Raw genomic sequence first — 15883 nt, 5'->3', positions numbered from 1 at the left:
ACGGGGAAAATATGCTGTGTCTTCCAGAACTGTTCAAATGAGATGACATGGAGGGGCCAACACCAATCTGTTCAGCACCAAGGGAGGCTGTTGCAAGTAGATTTGGCAAGATAAGGCCAGGGGCATAGGGAGTGGACAGAAGGTAATGCAAGCAAGCAGAGGCAGTGGGTGGAAACATCATCTTTGCTGATCAGAACTGCCCCCCACCACACACACACACACACTCACACACACACACACACTGTCATGCCAAGAGTCTTTATACCTCTGTGTATTCCTTGTGCCTTGCCTTCCACACCTAGGGCATACTAAGGATGGCTTCCAGCTTTGCTCTCTCAAGGGATATGTATCTTAGGTCAATAAGCTAATTCTAAGCAAATATTAAACAACCGAGGCTTCCTCTCTCTTGTCTCCATTCCCCTGACCTGTTCTGCAGGGGAAGGCCCTGCAGATACCAGCATATTGGTCTGCACATCGGAAACTGCTGTTCCAAAATTAGAATGTGAGCGGACCTCCTGCTGGTGACCCATTGTTTTCTTGACATGTAGGAAAATTATCTTTCTTTCTAAGTGCTTTAAAGTATTTTTACAAACACAAATAATGCATACATACCCCTTTGCTACAGTTTTAATGCTTTATATACGTAATGTCTGAACATTTGAAGATACGCAGGTGTGTTCTTGTGTGCACACAGGCAGCTCCATGCCTCTGGAAAACTGTAGCATAGTGTTTAGAGCACTACACAAAAGTGCACTCTCTCCAGAAGCCTGGCTGCCTGGATACACAGCCAACTCATTCTTGTTCTTTGCAGCACTGTCCGCCATAGCAGAGCAGTTTTCTAGTCATCTCCCTCTTGACAGCCATCTGGCATGTTCTCCTGTGGTTTACTCTTAGAAGTGGCAGTCACAGGCTGTGCAGGGGTGTGCTTCCGGTGTGTGCTTCCTGTGTGTGCTACCCTGTGCTCCTCTCAGCCCCGAGGTGGCGAGGATCACTTCTGGGCCTCTTGGCTAAGATGGTGTGCAGTTCAGTCAGGAGGAACTGCACTGGATCAGAGTCATTTTAAAATAAACCTCATTATGAAAAGCTTGCAGTGAAAACCACTGGAATTAACCAGATCCAAAGACAACACGTCTCACTGAACCTATACGGTTAGAATAGCCAGGCTTTAAAATACATATTATTTTCTTGATGTCTAAAGAAAGTGGCCTTTTAAAAATAGGGCTTGGAGGTTGTTGATGGGATGGATCCCCAGGTGAGTCAGTCTCTTGATGGTCATGACTTCGGTCTCTGCTCCACACTTTGTCTCTGTAACTCTTTCCAAGGGTGTTTTGTTCCTCCTTCTAAGAAGGATCGAAGTATCCACACTTTGTACTTCTTTCGTCTTGAGTTTCATGTGGTCTGTGAATTGTATCTTGGGTATTCCGAGCTTCTGGGCTAATATCCTCATATCAGTGAGTGCATATCATGTGTGTTCTTTTGTGATTGGGTTACCTCACTCAGGATGATATCCTCCAGATCAATCCATTTGTCTAAGAATTTAATAAATTCATTCTTTTTAATAGCTGAGTAGTACTCCATTGTGTAAATGTACCACATTTTCTGTACCCATTCATCTGTTGAGGGACATCTGGGATCTTTCCAGCTTCTGGCTATTATAAATAAGGCTGCTATGAACATAGTGAGGCATGTATCCTTATTACATGTTGGGGCATCTTCTGGGTATATGCCCAGGAGTGTTATTGCTGGATCTTCCCGTAGTACTATGTCCATTTTTCTGAGGAACTACCAAACTGATTTCCAGAGTGGTTGTACCCCCAGACACTATTGTGGATGCCAACAAGAGCTTGCTGACAGAAGCCTGATAAAGCTGTCTCCTGGAGAGGCTCTGCCAGTGCCTGACAAATACAGAAGTAGATGCCACAGCCATCCATTGGACAGAGCACAGGGTCCCCAAAGAGAAGGAGCTAGAGAAAGTACCCTGAAAAGAGTACCCTGAAAAGAGAAAGGAGCTGAAGGGGTTTGCAGCCCCATACGAGGAACAACAATATGAACTAACCAGTACCCCCAGGGCTCCCTGGGACTAAACCACCAATCAAACACATGGTGGGACTCATGGCTCTAGCTGCATATGTAACAGAGGACGAACTAGTCGATCATCAATGGGAGGAGAGGCCGTTGGTCCTGTGAAGGTTCTATGCCCCTAGTATAAGCAATGCCTGGACCAGGAAGTGGGAGTGGGTGGGTTGGGGAGCAGGAGAGAGGGGGGAGGGGATAGGGGATTTTTGGAGGGGAAACTAGGAAAGGGGATGACATTTGAAATGTAAATAAAGAAAATATCTAATCAAAACAAAACAAAAAATAGGGCTTGGGGTTGTTTTGTAAAGAGGCTTGGATGCTGTCAAGCCTCAACCCTTAACTAAGTTTCAGTAGGTTGTTCTCTTGTATTGGATCAGCTCAGCATCTCCCTCCCTTTCCCACCCCATCCTCCTTCCCTCCCCTTTCTCCCCCACTTTGCTCACTCCTCTCCTGCTCTCCTCACCCTGCATCTAAAGTCTTCTGTCTACGCAGTGACTGCAAGCTTGGTTTCTCCTCTCCCAGACCTCTCTTGTAAAGCAGCCCCAACTCTCTAGTCAATGGTCTGCTGGAACATGGTGACTGAGAGGATTAGCTGTGATGTCACCAGCCTCAGGACTGTCAGCAAGTGACAGGGCAGGGTTACACAGTGATCTGGGAAGAGTGTGGCCTCAGGAAGTATCAGTGCCAGCTGGCTCCCCCACGCCCTCCCCACCTGTGCCTGTCAGTTAGCAGACATGCTAGCACACCTGTACACTAGAGCCCACGTTCTCGTGTGTGCTTGCCCGGGATGAAAATTGCTGTCCCTTTGTTTTTCCAGAGTCTTTTACTTTACCACACGCCAATCTGGTTTCCTCCCATGCCACATTATTTCTATTTGATGAGGGATGTGTTTTTTTCTTTCTTGGTTATTTCCGTTGAGTGGTGATTCAGCCCTTAGTGTGCTCAGAGATTCGAAGTGGAATGTAAGGATGGTATGTAAGATAGTGTCTGTGAGAAGCCAGGAAACTCTCAGAAGACACACTGCCTCCATCCAGGGCTGAGGCTCAAGTCTGCCTTAGACCTGGACAACAGCTCAGAGAGAGACTTGCTGGCCTCTTTGTTGCTTTGTAACCTGCCTCTAGTCTTGTTTTATGTTGCTAAGGACAGGCATCCTCCACTCTCTCTGCAGCAGAAGTGCAGGTCTTAGCACTGACTTCTCATGGCTGCATCCCAGTTGTGACTTTGCTCTTCCCTCTTTAAAGGACTAACCTTGTACAACTGAAACCATTTTTTCTTTCTCAAGATTACAGAAAACCCACCAAGAACCTAGAAAACCCTGGTTGCACAAGCCAGAGAAACCAACTTTGGTAAATTAGCTATCTTTCTGTCACTTACTGTAGAGCTCAGACCAATGGTCCTGACTGGCCTCTGGGGTGCTTTCCACTCAACCCTCAGGCCTCGGTGGACTCACTCAGGGAATTCTTGACCCAGCAGAGGTTGGTAGCCTTCTGTCCTAGCCACACTTATGCTTTACCTAGTCGCTTGAAGGACTCTGGCATACTGACTGGCTTTTATTGCAGGCACTGTTTTTTATTTGTTTTGGGTTTTTTGTTGTTGTTGGTTTTTGTTTGTTTGTTTGTTTGTTTGTTTACAGAATAGGCATTTTAAGTTTGAACTTAGTTTAGAAGACTATCTTGGTTCTGAATTTAGATCAATGCCTTGCAGATTTGTGAATGAATATAGGGCTTCTTTTTAAGGGGCTTGAAGTATTTGTTGCCACAGCAGGATGTGAGGCTTGAGAAAGATAGCTTTCTCAATGGAATAATTTATCATTGCCAGAGGTAACATGAAATTATTAATTTTTTTTTCCTTAAAGCATGTTCTTTGTAAATGTTTTCTGGAGAGACATGAATTGAAATTAATGATATTCTCTCTTGTTAAGACTTCATTTTATTTCATGTATTCTCTTGACCCCTGAGAGAAAAATCTAATCTAGAGAAGGGAAGATAAAACACCCCCAGAAATCCTGCAGGCCCTGCCAGTGAGCTGGAGTCAGCTTCCGGTCACCATGTGTGCTCCTTCGAGCTACACAGCCCTTTCATTTTTGTGGGGGTTTGGATGCTGGAGACTGGACTTGGGGCCATACTTCTGCTAAGTCCATGCTGCACTGCAAGCCTGTGTTGTGTATTTGTGTATCTTAAGTTCATTAAACTTCCACGAGCATTTCATTTTAGCTTAAAAACATTCCAATTTCTATAAACATAACAAAAATAATGTTTGCCTCTAGAGTCATGTATATCATAGCTCGAAGAAGATTGTATAGTATTATGTAACACACACACACTCATTTAAGATGTCAGTAGCAGTGGAGGTATTCTTTCTTTTAAACTTGCTGGTTCATAGTTCTGATTTATGGCTATTAAAAAGTGTGCTCCCCGTTTTCTCCCCATTCCTGGCAGTTGTACCACATGAGTTGAAAACATGAGAGACTGGGGTTGGAACCAGGTGAGAGACTTGAAGAGCCATGCGCCAGAGCGTTTCTGTGCATTTCTGCAGACTCTGTTGGTAGAGGCTTCAGCCCAGTTCCTATCTCCAGCACCATATGATTTTTTAATTCTCTGTGTTGCCTGTTTTCATGTCAACTTCACACAAGCCAGAGTCACGTGGGAAGAGGGAGCCTTAGATGAGCAAATGCCCCCGCCAGATTGGCTTGTGGGTAAGCCTAGGGAGCGTTTTCTTGGCTGACAGGAGAGAACCCAGATCCCTGGGAGCAGTGCAGCCCCTGGGCTGTTGTCCTGGAAGCTATAAGAAAGTAGGCTGAGCAAGCCATGAGGAGCAAGCCAGGAAGCAGCCCTCCTTGGCTCCTGCATCAGCTCTTCCCTCCAGGTTTTGCTTCAAATTCTTGTCCCAACTTGTCGCGTCCGCTTTCGACCAGCAAGAACAACACAACCACCAGTTCTTCTAACAACAGTTTATTCAGCAAACTTCAGTCTTCATCTCTCTTGCTTCATCTTTTTTCTCCCCCGAACCCCGGGTCTCTCACTCTTATATACTCTCAGCCCCCATCCACTCACAGCAGGCCACGTCACCTCACCAGGCATGCAGCTTCAGCCAATCAGGGCGGCAGGGGCATGTCTCCACTAAATATGGACTTGTTTACACTGCCAGCATCATGGTGCACCTGTGCAGCTCTCACGATGGTCGATGGTCGTGGCTTATATTCAGGTGTATGAGGAAGTCAGGTGCAAGTCATAAGACTTAGCTGCAGTCCCTGGAGCCATCTTGGGACTGCTGCCACACCCGCTCCTCACACCGACTCCCCTTCATGGTGACCTATATAGGGACATATAAGCTGACATAACTCTTTCTTCCCCAAGCAACTTTGGTCATGGTGCACCTGTATTGCCTGAACTAGCAGCATATGCATCCTTTTCCAAAACCCCCGTGACCCCTTCTCTGGCTCGTTGCCACTATAGAGGAGTAAATGAGTTCTTTTTGGCTCCTATGGAAAAGAGTCTTCTTTTCGCTGTTCTTCTTCCTCCTTCTCTTAATGTATTTTATCTTGTTGAAGAGGCGTATGGTGGGAGTCACTATACACACACATACAGATACACACATACATACAAACACACACACACACACACACACACACACACACACACACACATTCGTCTCCAGGGTAATTGGAACATCACATGGATCAGCTTTGGCAAGGGACCAGGACTAGGTCTCCTCTTGTCTTCTTTCCCTGCATCTATGGAGAAGATGCAGTAATCGCTCCCCTCCACATAATCCATCTCTACTAAATGTGTTGAATTTCTGCACAACACCTCTCCTCATCTCTGAAATTGACCCAAGGCTTCCCTGACGACCCAACAGTACAGTTAAGGTAGAGTGCCAAGTGGGTACTAATAAACGACTTTAGTTTTCTGCAAAAGAATTATAAAAATCTAAGTTTGATACATCTTCAAGCTGTCTTCTGCTCTATGCTGTAAAAGGCAGACTGGATCGTGCCATAACAGGATACCCAAGGGAACAAGGAAACATTGATTTAATTTCTAAGGTTCCCCTCAACTTGCAATGCCTAAATACCAGTATGTTAACAAAGCCCCTAGTTATAAATTACCTTATGGGATCCTGTTTCTGGATAAAACATTGAAAGGGTGATAGCACACTGTGTTGTGTGAGCAGAGTGTAAACTCCATAGTTCCTGGTTCTAGAGAATCAAAGAGGGCAACGTTATGGTGTCTTTCCTGGGGAGAATGGTTCAGGTGAGCGGCTTGCCTGTTGGGCCTAGTCTGTCCTCACTTCCTGTCTTCCTCCCCTCAGAACCCATTAAGAACTATGTGGCATGTTGTTCTCTTGCTTTCTCTCAGCCTTTTATTGAATTTCATATAGTCTTAAGTAAATACTGTCTCCAGACTGATAGCAAGAAGAAAATGTTAAATTGTTACACCATTTCATATATGAGAGATGGTTAAGAGTCAGAAAACAAGGAAATATATGGGAAGAGGTTTTACAGTATATTTAATAAATGTGGAGACAATAATTGCTTTTGTTAATGTGTATTTTCTTTTTAAATTTAGGAATAGAAGGGCAGTCCATGGAAGTTTCTAATATTGTGAACATCAGGAATGTGCATAACCGTGAGATTGTAATGAGAATTTCATCTAAAATAAACAACCAAAATAGATATTATACTGACCTAAATGGATATCAGGTAATTTTCTCTAAAATCACTGTGATGAATGTATTTATATGTCGTTTATGTGGTATTTGTGGTGGATATATATATGTTCATGTGTGGAATGTGTAATTTTATGCAGGATAATTGCCCAGTTAATTTTGAGTCATTTATAAGATACTCTTAAAGTTCCCAACTATTTCTAGAATCAAGACAGTTTTACCAGTTGTAGGTTCTACTGTCAGATTTCCGAAGGTAGGAGAAATCATTAAGAGAGATGATGTTTTAGAATATCTACTTATAAAACTTTTTTTAAAAAAATTGAAAGGTAAGGAGCTGGAGAGTGTCACGGGGGTCGGGGGTTGTTCACTTCCTAACACCCATGTCAGCTGGCTCATAACCAGTTGTAACTCCCAGCCTAAGGAATTTGGCCTGTCTGGATACCTAGATACACCTAGATGCACATGATAAATACAAAATCAATCTCTCTCTCTCTCTCTCTCTCTCTCTCTCTCTCTCTCTGTCACGCACACATACTTTTTTTTAAAAAAAAAATCTTTAAAATTGAGAATTTGATGACCATCAATATATTAAACACTTTTCTAAAATTATGCATAAAAGGAAGCATAATTAGGGATTGGGAGCTCTCCATCCTTTTGTCTTCATGAAGAACTCACAGGTACATGTCATGGATTCCTCGTGCTATGATAATGGCACCTTTAAGTTCTATGGCAGTCCTTTGCATCTGTTAACATCGAGTCGATGTGCACTTTTATGCACCCAAGTACACAGAGAGGTACCTGCCACCTTAGGAGTGGGGGCTGCTACACATTTAGTCAAAATGACCATACAGTAATTATAAATATAGTAAGGAAATTCACTCTTATATTTTACTTGTATATTATAGATTCTTTTAATTGTGCTTAAGAGAACTTTTTGGATGCTTCTTTAGTTTCTATTATTTTGAGTGTATATGTGTGACAACATGCCTTTTGAATAAACCACTCAAAACATGGGCATATTTTGGAGGCATTTACATTTCAAAAATTCCTGGCTATGAGCAGAAATAATTTCACAACATATGCTTTTTACTTGGTCTAATTTTTCAACTGGCTATAAGTGGAAAGGGCTGAATAATTTTCTCTTCTATGATTTCCTGCAAAAAAGTTAAATTTACACTTTCTTCAGAGAGCAAAAATTGCAGTGTACATTCTGATCAGCACACTAACTCTGCTGCGACCCTTTGGTTTTCAGTGACATTATGGTGATTCATTTTTCTTATGTTCAAAAAGAAAACTTTTTCTTAAAATCTCACAGAAACAAATATTTGTATATGTTGGTTTACATGTGAAAAAGAAAGCTCAGTAAAAACTGAATTACTAAAAATGTACGTTTTGTTGCCATTGATAAGATGAGATACTGATTTCTGGTCCACGGTGTAAATATTTCTCATAATAAGCCCTGTTTTAACCTATGGAAATTGTAGTTAAGGGCATGTCAATTTCTGAAATCAGTTGTCTTAAAATCAGATCAGTTTTACAGGGTTAGTTAAATATGAATTTGAAGAGACTCAGCCTAACCAGTGGTAGGGACCAGTGAGGGCTTGTGGCAGATGCTGAAGGCCAGCTCTGGGAGAAGCTTAGGCAGGACCACCCTTCCATTGCTAGGTACTCGACTCTCATGAGGTGTGGCACTAACTTTCTGCATTTACTGTTTTTGAGATTCGTTTTAGACTTTTACATGTTTAGACAAGGAGGTCGCATTTTGAAGCAGTAGGGAGTAAAACCCAGTGACAACTGAGTATGTGATGGCTTTCAGTACTGACAAGCCTCACAGAAGGTAAAATCTGTGTCACACTTTCAAACCCGAGGCTGCGACCCTGGACTTCAGAACTATCCCAATTTAAAATAAACAAGAGTAAACAGTGAAAAGTTTTACCTATGAGTATGTACTTGATTATAATGTAATATGTTAGAGGATTTGGTGGCAAGCTCTGTGGTGTTTATTAAAACTGATTCAAGAATAATAGATATTTCTTGAACGGGAATGAAGAGCTATTGTGCTTAGCATTTATTACAAAGGCAGTAAGTTAGATCTAGATGAAAAATGAATACTTAATACCTTCATAATTTGTTTTATGCAAATCTGGGAAGCCAGAAGACCTCTGCTGGGCTTTTTTTTATTGTAACTTCAGATAGAAATGCCTATTTTAAAATCCAGACAAGGTCTACCTTTCACAGTTAAAAATTGTCTTCTGAGGGCCTTGTGGTTTCTCTGCATATGATTTTAAGGAGTATTTTAATTTATATATATATCTTTGCTTAAATAAGAACAGATGCCCTTTCTCTTTGGGAAAGAAATAACTTAATAATGTAATCTATAAAAGCAAATGTGTAAATAAGACTTGTACAAATTAAGAACTGCTTGGTTTCCTAGATTCAGCCTAGAAGGACCATGGGCAAATTGCCTCTTCAAGCCAACGTTTACCCGATGTGTACAATGGCGTATATCCAGGATGCTGAGCACCGGCTCACGCTGCTCTCTGCTCAGTCTCTAGGTGCTTCCAGCATGGCTTCTGGTATGTATTGTTAATATTCCACGCCGAAAGCTCACAGTTCAAACTGCATAGCATTTCTTCGGTCAAAGATATTAATTATCCTCCTCATTAATTGCTATACTGTAAGAATGAGACAAGTAGTTAACACAGGCCTACATAAGATGAGTTTCCTCAGGTAATGAGCAGGAGGCTGAGACGCCTCGCCTGGCTGGTTCTGTAGTTTTCATTAGCATCTCATTGTAACACACACAAAAAAATATCTTTGGGCAAGAAATACATTTCAGTTCACAATCTCAGAGGCTTCAGGTTGTAATCACTCAGCTCTCTTGATTTTAAGCTGTAGTGAGTTGACATCATGGTAGTTAGGAAGAAGAATGAAAGAGACAGGAAAAGGGAGGGGAGGAGAGAGGTTGCACCTTTCCAGCTTTCAGGCAGTGACCGCATTCATCTAAGCCCTGCCTGTTACAGCCCAGTTAGCTGGGAACTCCCTGTGAGTTACAATTGATGGAGTTAGCTTTGATCTCCTCCCTTCGAGTGGCCCTGATAACTAAGGACCAAGCCCCCAACAGGTTGGCTTTGGAAATAGTCCATGTACAAATTGCAGCTGAATTGACTTTTGCCAGCCTATTGAGATCTCTGTGATTTACTGGATCGGAAACCTAAAACTCCGGAAGTTTAGGCAGTTTGATCACGTTTGAAAAAAGGATGTTGTAGTTCAAACTTAGCAGTGTTGGATTGGTTTGTTGTTGGTTTTTTTGTTTTTGTTTTCTGGATTGTGGTACTGTGACCTTTCCCCTCAATGGCTTCCTGTGTTGAAGACCTGTTCCACAGTAATGCCATTGGAGAGTGATTGATGAGCAGTAATGAAGGAAAGCAGAAATGATCATGTGTTTTATGTATTCTTAGTAGCTGCTTTGACTTATCCAGAGATAGCCCGTTGTCTCATAAGGTATCTGCATTCCCCCTCCTGATCTCAAAGGGAACTTAACTCAAAGCAAGGCAGCTGGCTTTCTGTTTAAGTGGCCTCCAATGAATACCTGCAGAAAATTATCCTGGTCAGATTTCTTCATTTCTTTGTTTTAGGTCAGATTGAAGTCTTCATGGATCGAAGGCTCATGCAAGATGATAACCGTGGCCTTGGGCAAGGTGTCCATGATAATAAGATTACAGCTAATTTGTTTCGAATCCTCCTAGAGAAGAGAAGCGGTGTGAACATGGTAGGAAACACTAACTAGCCTTTCTTATGTTGGTGGCTCTTCCTCCCCAAAATTTAAGGCGATAACAAAATTTTAAATGCAATTTCTAATGTTGAGATGCCTATATGTTTAGATTTAGTTCATAATTATAGAAATGTTTGAGTTAGAAACATTAAATAAAGTCTACGTTTGGGCCATATAGTTTTTTTTTTTCTTTCCCTTTACTATGTAGCCAAAAACAATTTCAAGGAAGCCGTTTGGGTGAAATTATGTTCAAAGAAGTGCTGACTTATTTATTGAGCTAAGTATTACAGAACAGACGTTTTAACTCTACAGTCAGTGTGTTCTAAGCCTTAGTGACTGTATCACAATTTATTATTTGCAAACAGACTGACTTTATGGTTTCCATAGTCAGTATTCATTGCTCTACATAAAACCCTAGCACTTTGTGAAGCCGTTGGACAAGCCAAACTACAAGCAAGCAACCCGTCTCCTCACTGATGTCAGTATAGATGCCAAAATTTATCAGTGGCTTGTGGACCCCTCATGTTGGGTCCCTTGTCACCTAGGTGTCATGCATGCCTCTTACCAGTGGCTTCTGCTGTTGGCTCACTGGTTTCCATTCAATGCCAAGTCCTTCCTGTGTGCTTTTGCTCTGTGGTGTAGTTGGACACACCCTTTCCTCCTTCCTGTCGGGAACTCTTGGCAGTAGTTTGGACCAGAGCTAATGTCTTTCTGCCCACATCATCTCTGTGTATGCCTGGTCTGAGCTGCCATTTCCTAGTCATGTCTGAGTATGATTCCTTGATACCCTGCTTTGGACCATAAGTTCCATGTGAATCCAGACTGTATCTTTCTCTGCTTCTAGGAGCATTTCTATTTAAAGGAGGGATCCAATGTGTCATACAAAGGGTTGCCCACGTGCGTAATGAATGAGAATTGCAGAGCCTCGTGTGCTGCATTGTTGCCTGGTAATTGTGGTCCTTCTAGACTCCTGAACCGTGTATACCTTACCTGCAGATATCACCGGCTTCTCTACCTGTGTCGGTGGTTTATACATCAATAGATTGATGGAATGAAGACACGATTTAACACAAACGATTTTATAGTACTGAGAATTACTTAGGAAAAAAGTAATTCATATTCATTTTAGATGTTAAAATTTGTATCAGCTCTTGAGACTTCTGGTCTTAATCACTGACAAAAGAGCCTGGTTTGACAAACTAAAGCTGCATTGGTTTTCTTCTCTTGTCAGCGACACTAGCATACAACATTCCTGTTTACTACAGCAATAAAAGTGTTTATTTTAGACCTAGAAAGCTTTCACTTAGAAGCTAAATAATTTGTTGATTCTATTCAAAACTCCTTACATAGCAATTGAGCTAATTTGATCCAGTATTTCTATAATCCTATATTAGTTAAATTTTTCTTTTACTCCACTATAGATTCTAGAGTTTGAATCCATAGCGCCTTTTAAATAAAAAATGAACTAGAGAAGAAACTATAAATTTTAATTTGTAGTGAGATAGATTTAAAGGACACTTAATTAAGAAATGCTTTATGCCCTATGGTTTAACTTCTGTAAGCAATTGTTTTTTATTTCAACTGTTCTAATATTCAAAATACTGATGGTGAAACAGTTGTGGAAGGTGGAGATCCTCAGCCTCGTGGAAACACTGGGCAAACTGACTGGCGTGGATCCTGTTCTCAGGCTGCCCGGCAGAGGCAGTGAGGACAGAGATGGGGGTAGCAGTGGAGACACTGTTTCTACTGATGGTCCACAGAAGTGGGGAGTGGAAATTATTTCTGCCATTGACCTCTTCAGGGTTTGGTATCTTTGACACCCCCCCCCCTTTCAGGCAATGGCTGGAATAGAAAGGGCTGCTGGTGATATGGAAGCTGTGCTCGTGTTTATAGTCATGCTGGGGATGCCAGTTCTTTTCCTATAAGAAAGACTGATGGGGAAAGGACAGTTCAGAACCTACTGTAGAGAACTTAGCAAGTTCAAAAGCAAATGTTCATGTGAGTGGGAACCAGAATGCCTAGTAAGCCTAAAGGGACACATCCCAGAATGCCCTGGTAAACCTGAGGACACATATCCCAGAATGCCCTGGTAAACCTGAGGACACATATCCCAGAATGCCCTGGTAAACCTGAGGATACATATCCCAGAATGCCCTGGTAAACCTGAGGACACATATCCCAGAATGCCCTGGCAAACTTGAGGATACACATCCCCTTGAGAGTTCTATGTCCGCTCCAGCTGATGGTTTCTGTATGGGAGTGCTGGTCCAACATAACTCAGAGTTCTAGTTTCTTGGTCAAAAAGCAAATATCTGTTTAGCAAGGGCTTAAGAGTACCTTCTCTCTCTCTCTCTCTCTCTCTCTCTCTCTCTCTCTCTCTCTCTCTCTGTGTGTGTGTGTGTGTGTGTGTGGTGGGAGGGTAGTTGTTTTTGTTTCGTTTCATTGTTATGTTTTTTTGAGACAGGATCTCACTGTGTAGTCCTGGCAATCTGAAGTCTGTGTGGTCAGACTGGCCTCAAATTCACAGAGGTCCTACTGTCTCTGCCTCCTAAGTGCTGTCATTGAAAGGTGTGCACCACCATGCCCCCCCTTGTTGGTTTTGCAATCTATGTTTCTAAAGAGATAGCTTTTTTAAACCTTTAATGCCACACAGACATACTAAAACATGAGGCTCCTACCATGTGCCAGGTCACAGTATGGAAACAAAGATGGTTTTCTACGATGGCAGAAGGCGGGACAGTGGTTCACTGCTGGAGAATTTGCATCCCATACATCAGACCCTGGGTTCCATCTACAACAAAAAAATAACTTAAGACTTCTTTCTTACACATAATCAGTGAGGTTCACTTAGGTAAAGAGGAGGCCTCTGATGCTTAGAGGTAAGACACCATGGGTAACATTAATAAAGGATACAAAGCAGCAGTCAGAGAAGTTCAGCTCCTGATTAAAGACCGCCACAATGAAGAAGGTTTCAACTCTGCTGTGTGGTTTGGATTCCATAAGCTAAAAGCTATGTAACGGCAAGCTGTACAAGGAAGGCTAGACTCATGTAACCTGAAACCTTCCAACACACAAGAAACCAAAGAATGTTTTTAGTACCTGGCAATGTCAGTAACTCAAGGGCTGGCAGCTTCACTCATAGCTTAATCAAACAGTAGCGTCACTACTGCGAAGATGTTTTAGGGATTTAAGTTGCTCCCAAGACTTGAACACTGCCTTTCTAGTGAGTTAAAAAGCATAACAGTTCATCTGTAGGCATCCCGCCGAGTCCCTTGTTACTGTCGTATCAGAAAGAACAGGAATGGGGAACCCTGGCTGAGGCTTCTATTTACAGGCCAGCCCAGCCCCAACACTGTTATTTGTCCATCGGACTTTATGGAGAGAACTAAGTACACCCTTCTCTTAATTCACTTGCCTTGCTGAGAACAATGAAACTGACAGATCTTTAATTCTGTGACTAGTTGCTTTTAAAACACTTGTTTCCTTTCACACCATTTTGCTGCAACATCTTTGATTCTGAACCTTGTCTGTTCCATGCAGAAGTGGATAGTGGCAGTTCCCAGCTCAGATCCACAGAGCAGCCTGGAGTGCCATCCTCGGGTCTTACCTGCACAAGGATTCCACTTTACATGGCCAAGGTCTGATCCTTGGAGCTCCTAGTTCTGTGGATTTGGGCTGGGATTTGGGTTTTGTAATGGCAGCCCACGCAGGAAAACTTTTGTAATGGCAGCCCAAGCAGGAAAACACCAGGGTCAGGGGAACAGATTTGGCTTGGAGGATTTGGTATAGATGCACAGCAATCTGAATGGATAATTCATCAGTGAAGTGCATCCTCTGTCCTCAAGTGTCTAGGATCCCTCCAATACAGAACAAAGCCATAGACTGTTTCCCGAATGCATCTTGACCTAGAATGGACCGAATGCCTCTTGACTCTTTTAAGGCTGTGTTTTCCTTTCTCTTGGAATCTTTTATCTTCCATTACTCAAAAATGATTTTGTCAGCAATCCTGGCCTAGATTATGGAGTTGTTTGATCCAGGAGTCCATTTAAGCGCCTTGTCGTGTGTGCTCCCTTTCTGACCGTGTTATTCCGCAAGCTGCGTTGAATGGCAGTGCTGTTGGAGAACGCTACTTCGTGTGCCTTACTCAGTCTTTACAAAGAATGTGGATATATTTCAATACAATTCTTTCACAACTAACTTTTTTGTCAGAATCGTAATACTGCAGCATTTCTCTGATGCCATTAAGTATTCTTCTCTCCATGGTCTGAATTGTAATGACATCGGCTGTTAGCTGAGCTTCTGGCACAATGTAATTCGCCTTCTGCCAGGACCCTTCTGTCCAACACTAGTCTGACATTCTGAAATCTAAGCTCTGTGTCTTGTAAATGTAGTCTTTTCACACGGATATACAAGTCAAACCTTTGGGTGCTGAATCACACAAAAAGATGCAAAACCTAAAAACAGTCATTTTAAAAATTAAACACATAAAATGTAGCTTCCCACATACCTCCTATTATTCCTGGGCCATCACTGGCAAAGGGCTCGACCCTTTCAAATTTTCTTTTCTTTCTTTTTTTGAGACATCGTTTCTCAATGTGGCCCTGACTGTCCTGGAACTCACTCTGAATACCAGGCTGGCCTTGAACTCTCAAAGATCTGCCTGCCTCTGCTTCCCGGGCGCTGGGATTAAAGGCATGTACCCTCATGGCCCAGCCGATTTTTCAATGTTTTATATTATTTAGCTTACCAGGTTCCTAACCCTGATAGATTTATTTGATGTTTGACATAAATAAATGTTGCCTCATAAGGATACATTCCAGCTTAGAATGAAGTATTTTTAAATTGTGCTGAGTAAAACGGTACTATATAAATGTATATATTATATAATAACATACAGAATGGTTCCTGTTTTAAAATAAAATAGACTGAAGAAGTTAGTGCTAACTTGCCAAATTCAAAGATCACAGATGATCTAATTATGTTGCCAGTGTTTTTTATGTCTTGAAAACATCAGATTCTTTTGGTAATTTTGTTTTGTTTATATTTTTAGGTAGTTTTGTGTGGCTCAGGCTGGCTTCTAACTCAGTATTTAGCCAAGACTGCTAATTTCTGTTTGCAGTGCTAGAGTTATAAACATGTACCAGTACAATGAAGTGGACTGGTTTGGTTTGGTTGGGTTTTAATTGCATCAGGTGATAAAGTTTAGGTTTCAAAGGTTTTTTTTTTTTATCATTTATGAAAGAAATGCAGTTTTAGTTTCATATGCCTCGTTAAATGTGTCAAATGAACTCTCAAGAGTGTAGGGGTAAAACCCTGAGGAGGGTGTGACATTTGACATTGTGTGAGACATGGGACATTATGTTTCTT

General features: G+C 42.0%; 1 protein-coding gene across 1 annotated transcript in view; it reads left to right on the top strand.

Annotated features, from left to right (window-relative positions):
• The window catches only part of Man2a1 (mannosidase alpha class 2A member 1), a 157551-nt gene that overhangs the window by 126881 nt on the left and 14787 nt on the right, over window positions 1-15883 (top strand). The window contains exons 17-19 of the mRNA XM_021185720.3: window positions 6642-6775; window positions 9176-9317; window positions 10380-10513. Coding sequence (XP_021041379.2) covers window positions 6642-6775; window positions 9176-9317; window positions 10380-10513 — 410 coding nt within the window. The remainder of the gene's footprint in view (window positions 1-6641; window positions 6776-9175; window positions 9318-10379; window positions 10514-15883) is intronic.

Source organism: Mus caroli, unplaced genomic scaffold (assembly GCF_978045245.1).
Source record: "Mus caroli unplaced genomic scaffold, Mus_caroli_1 scaffold_18, whole genome shotgun sequence".
Lineage (NCBI taxonomy): Eukaryota > Metazoa > Chordata > Mammalia > Rodentia > Muridae > Mus > Mus caroli.
The sequence above is the reverse complement of the archived record's forward strand: the minus strand, read 5'-3'. Positions and strand labels throughout refer to the sequence as shown.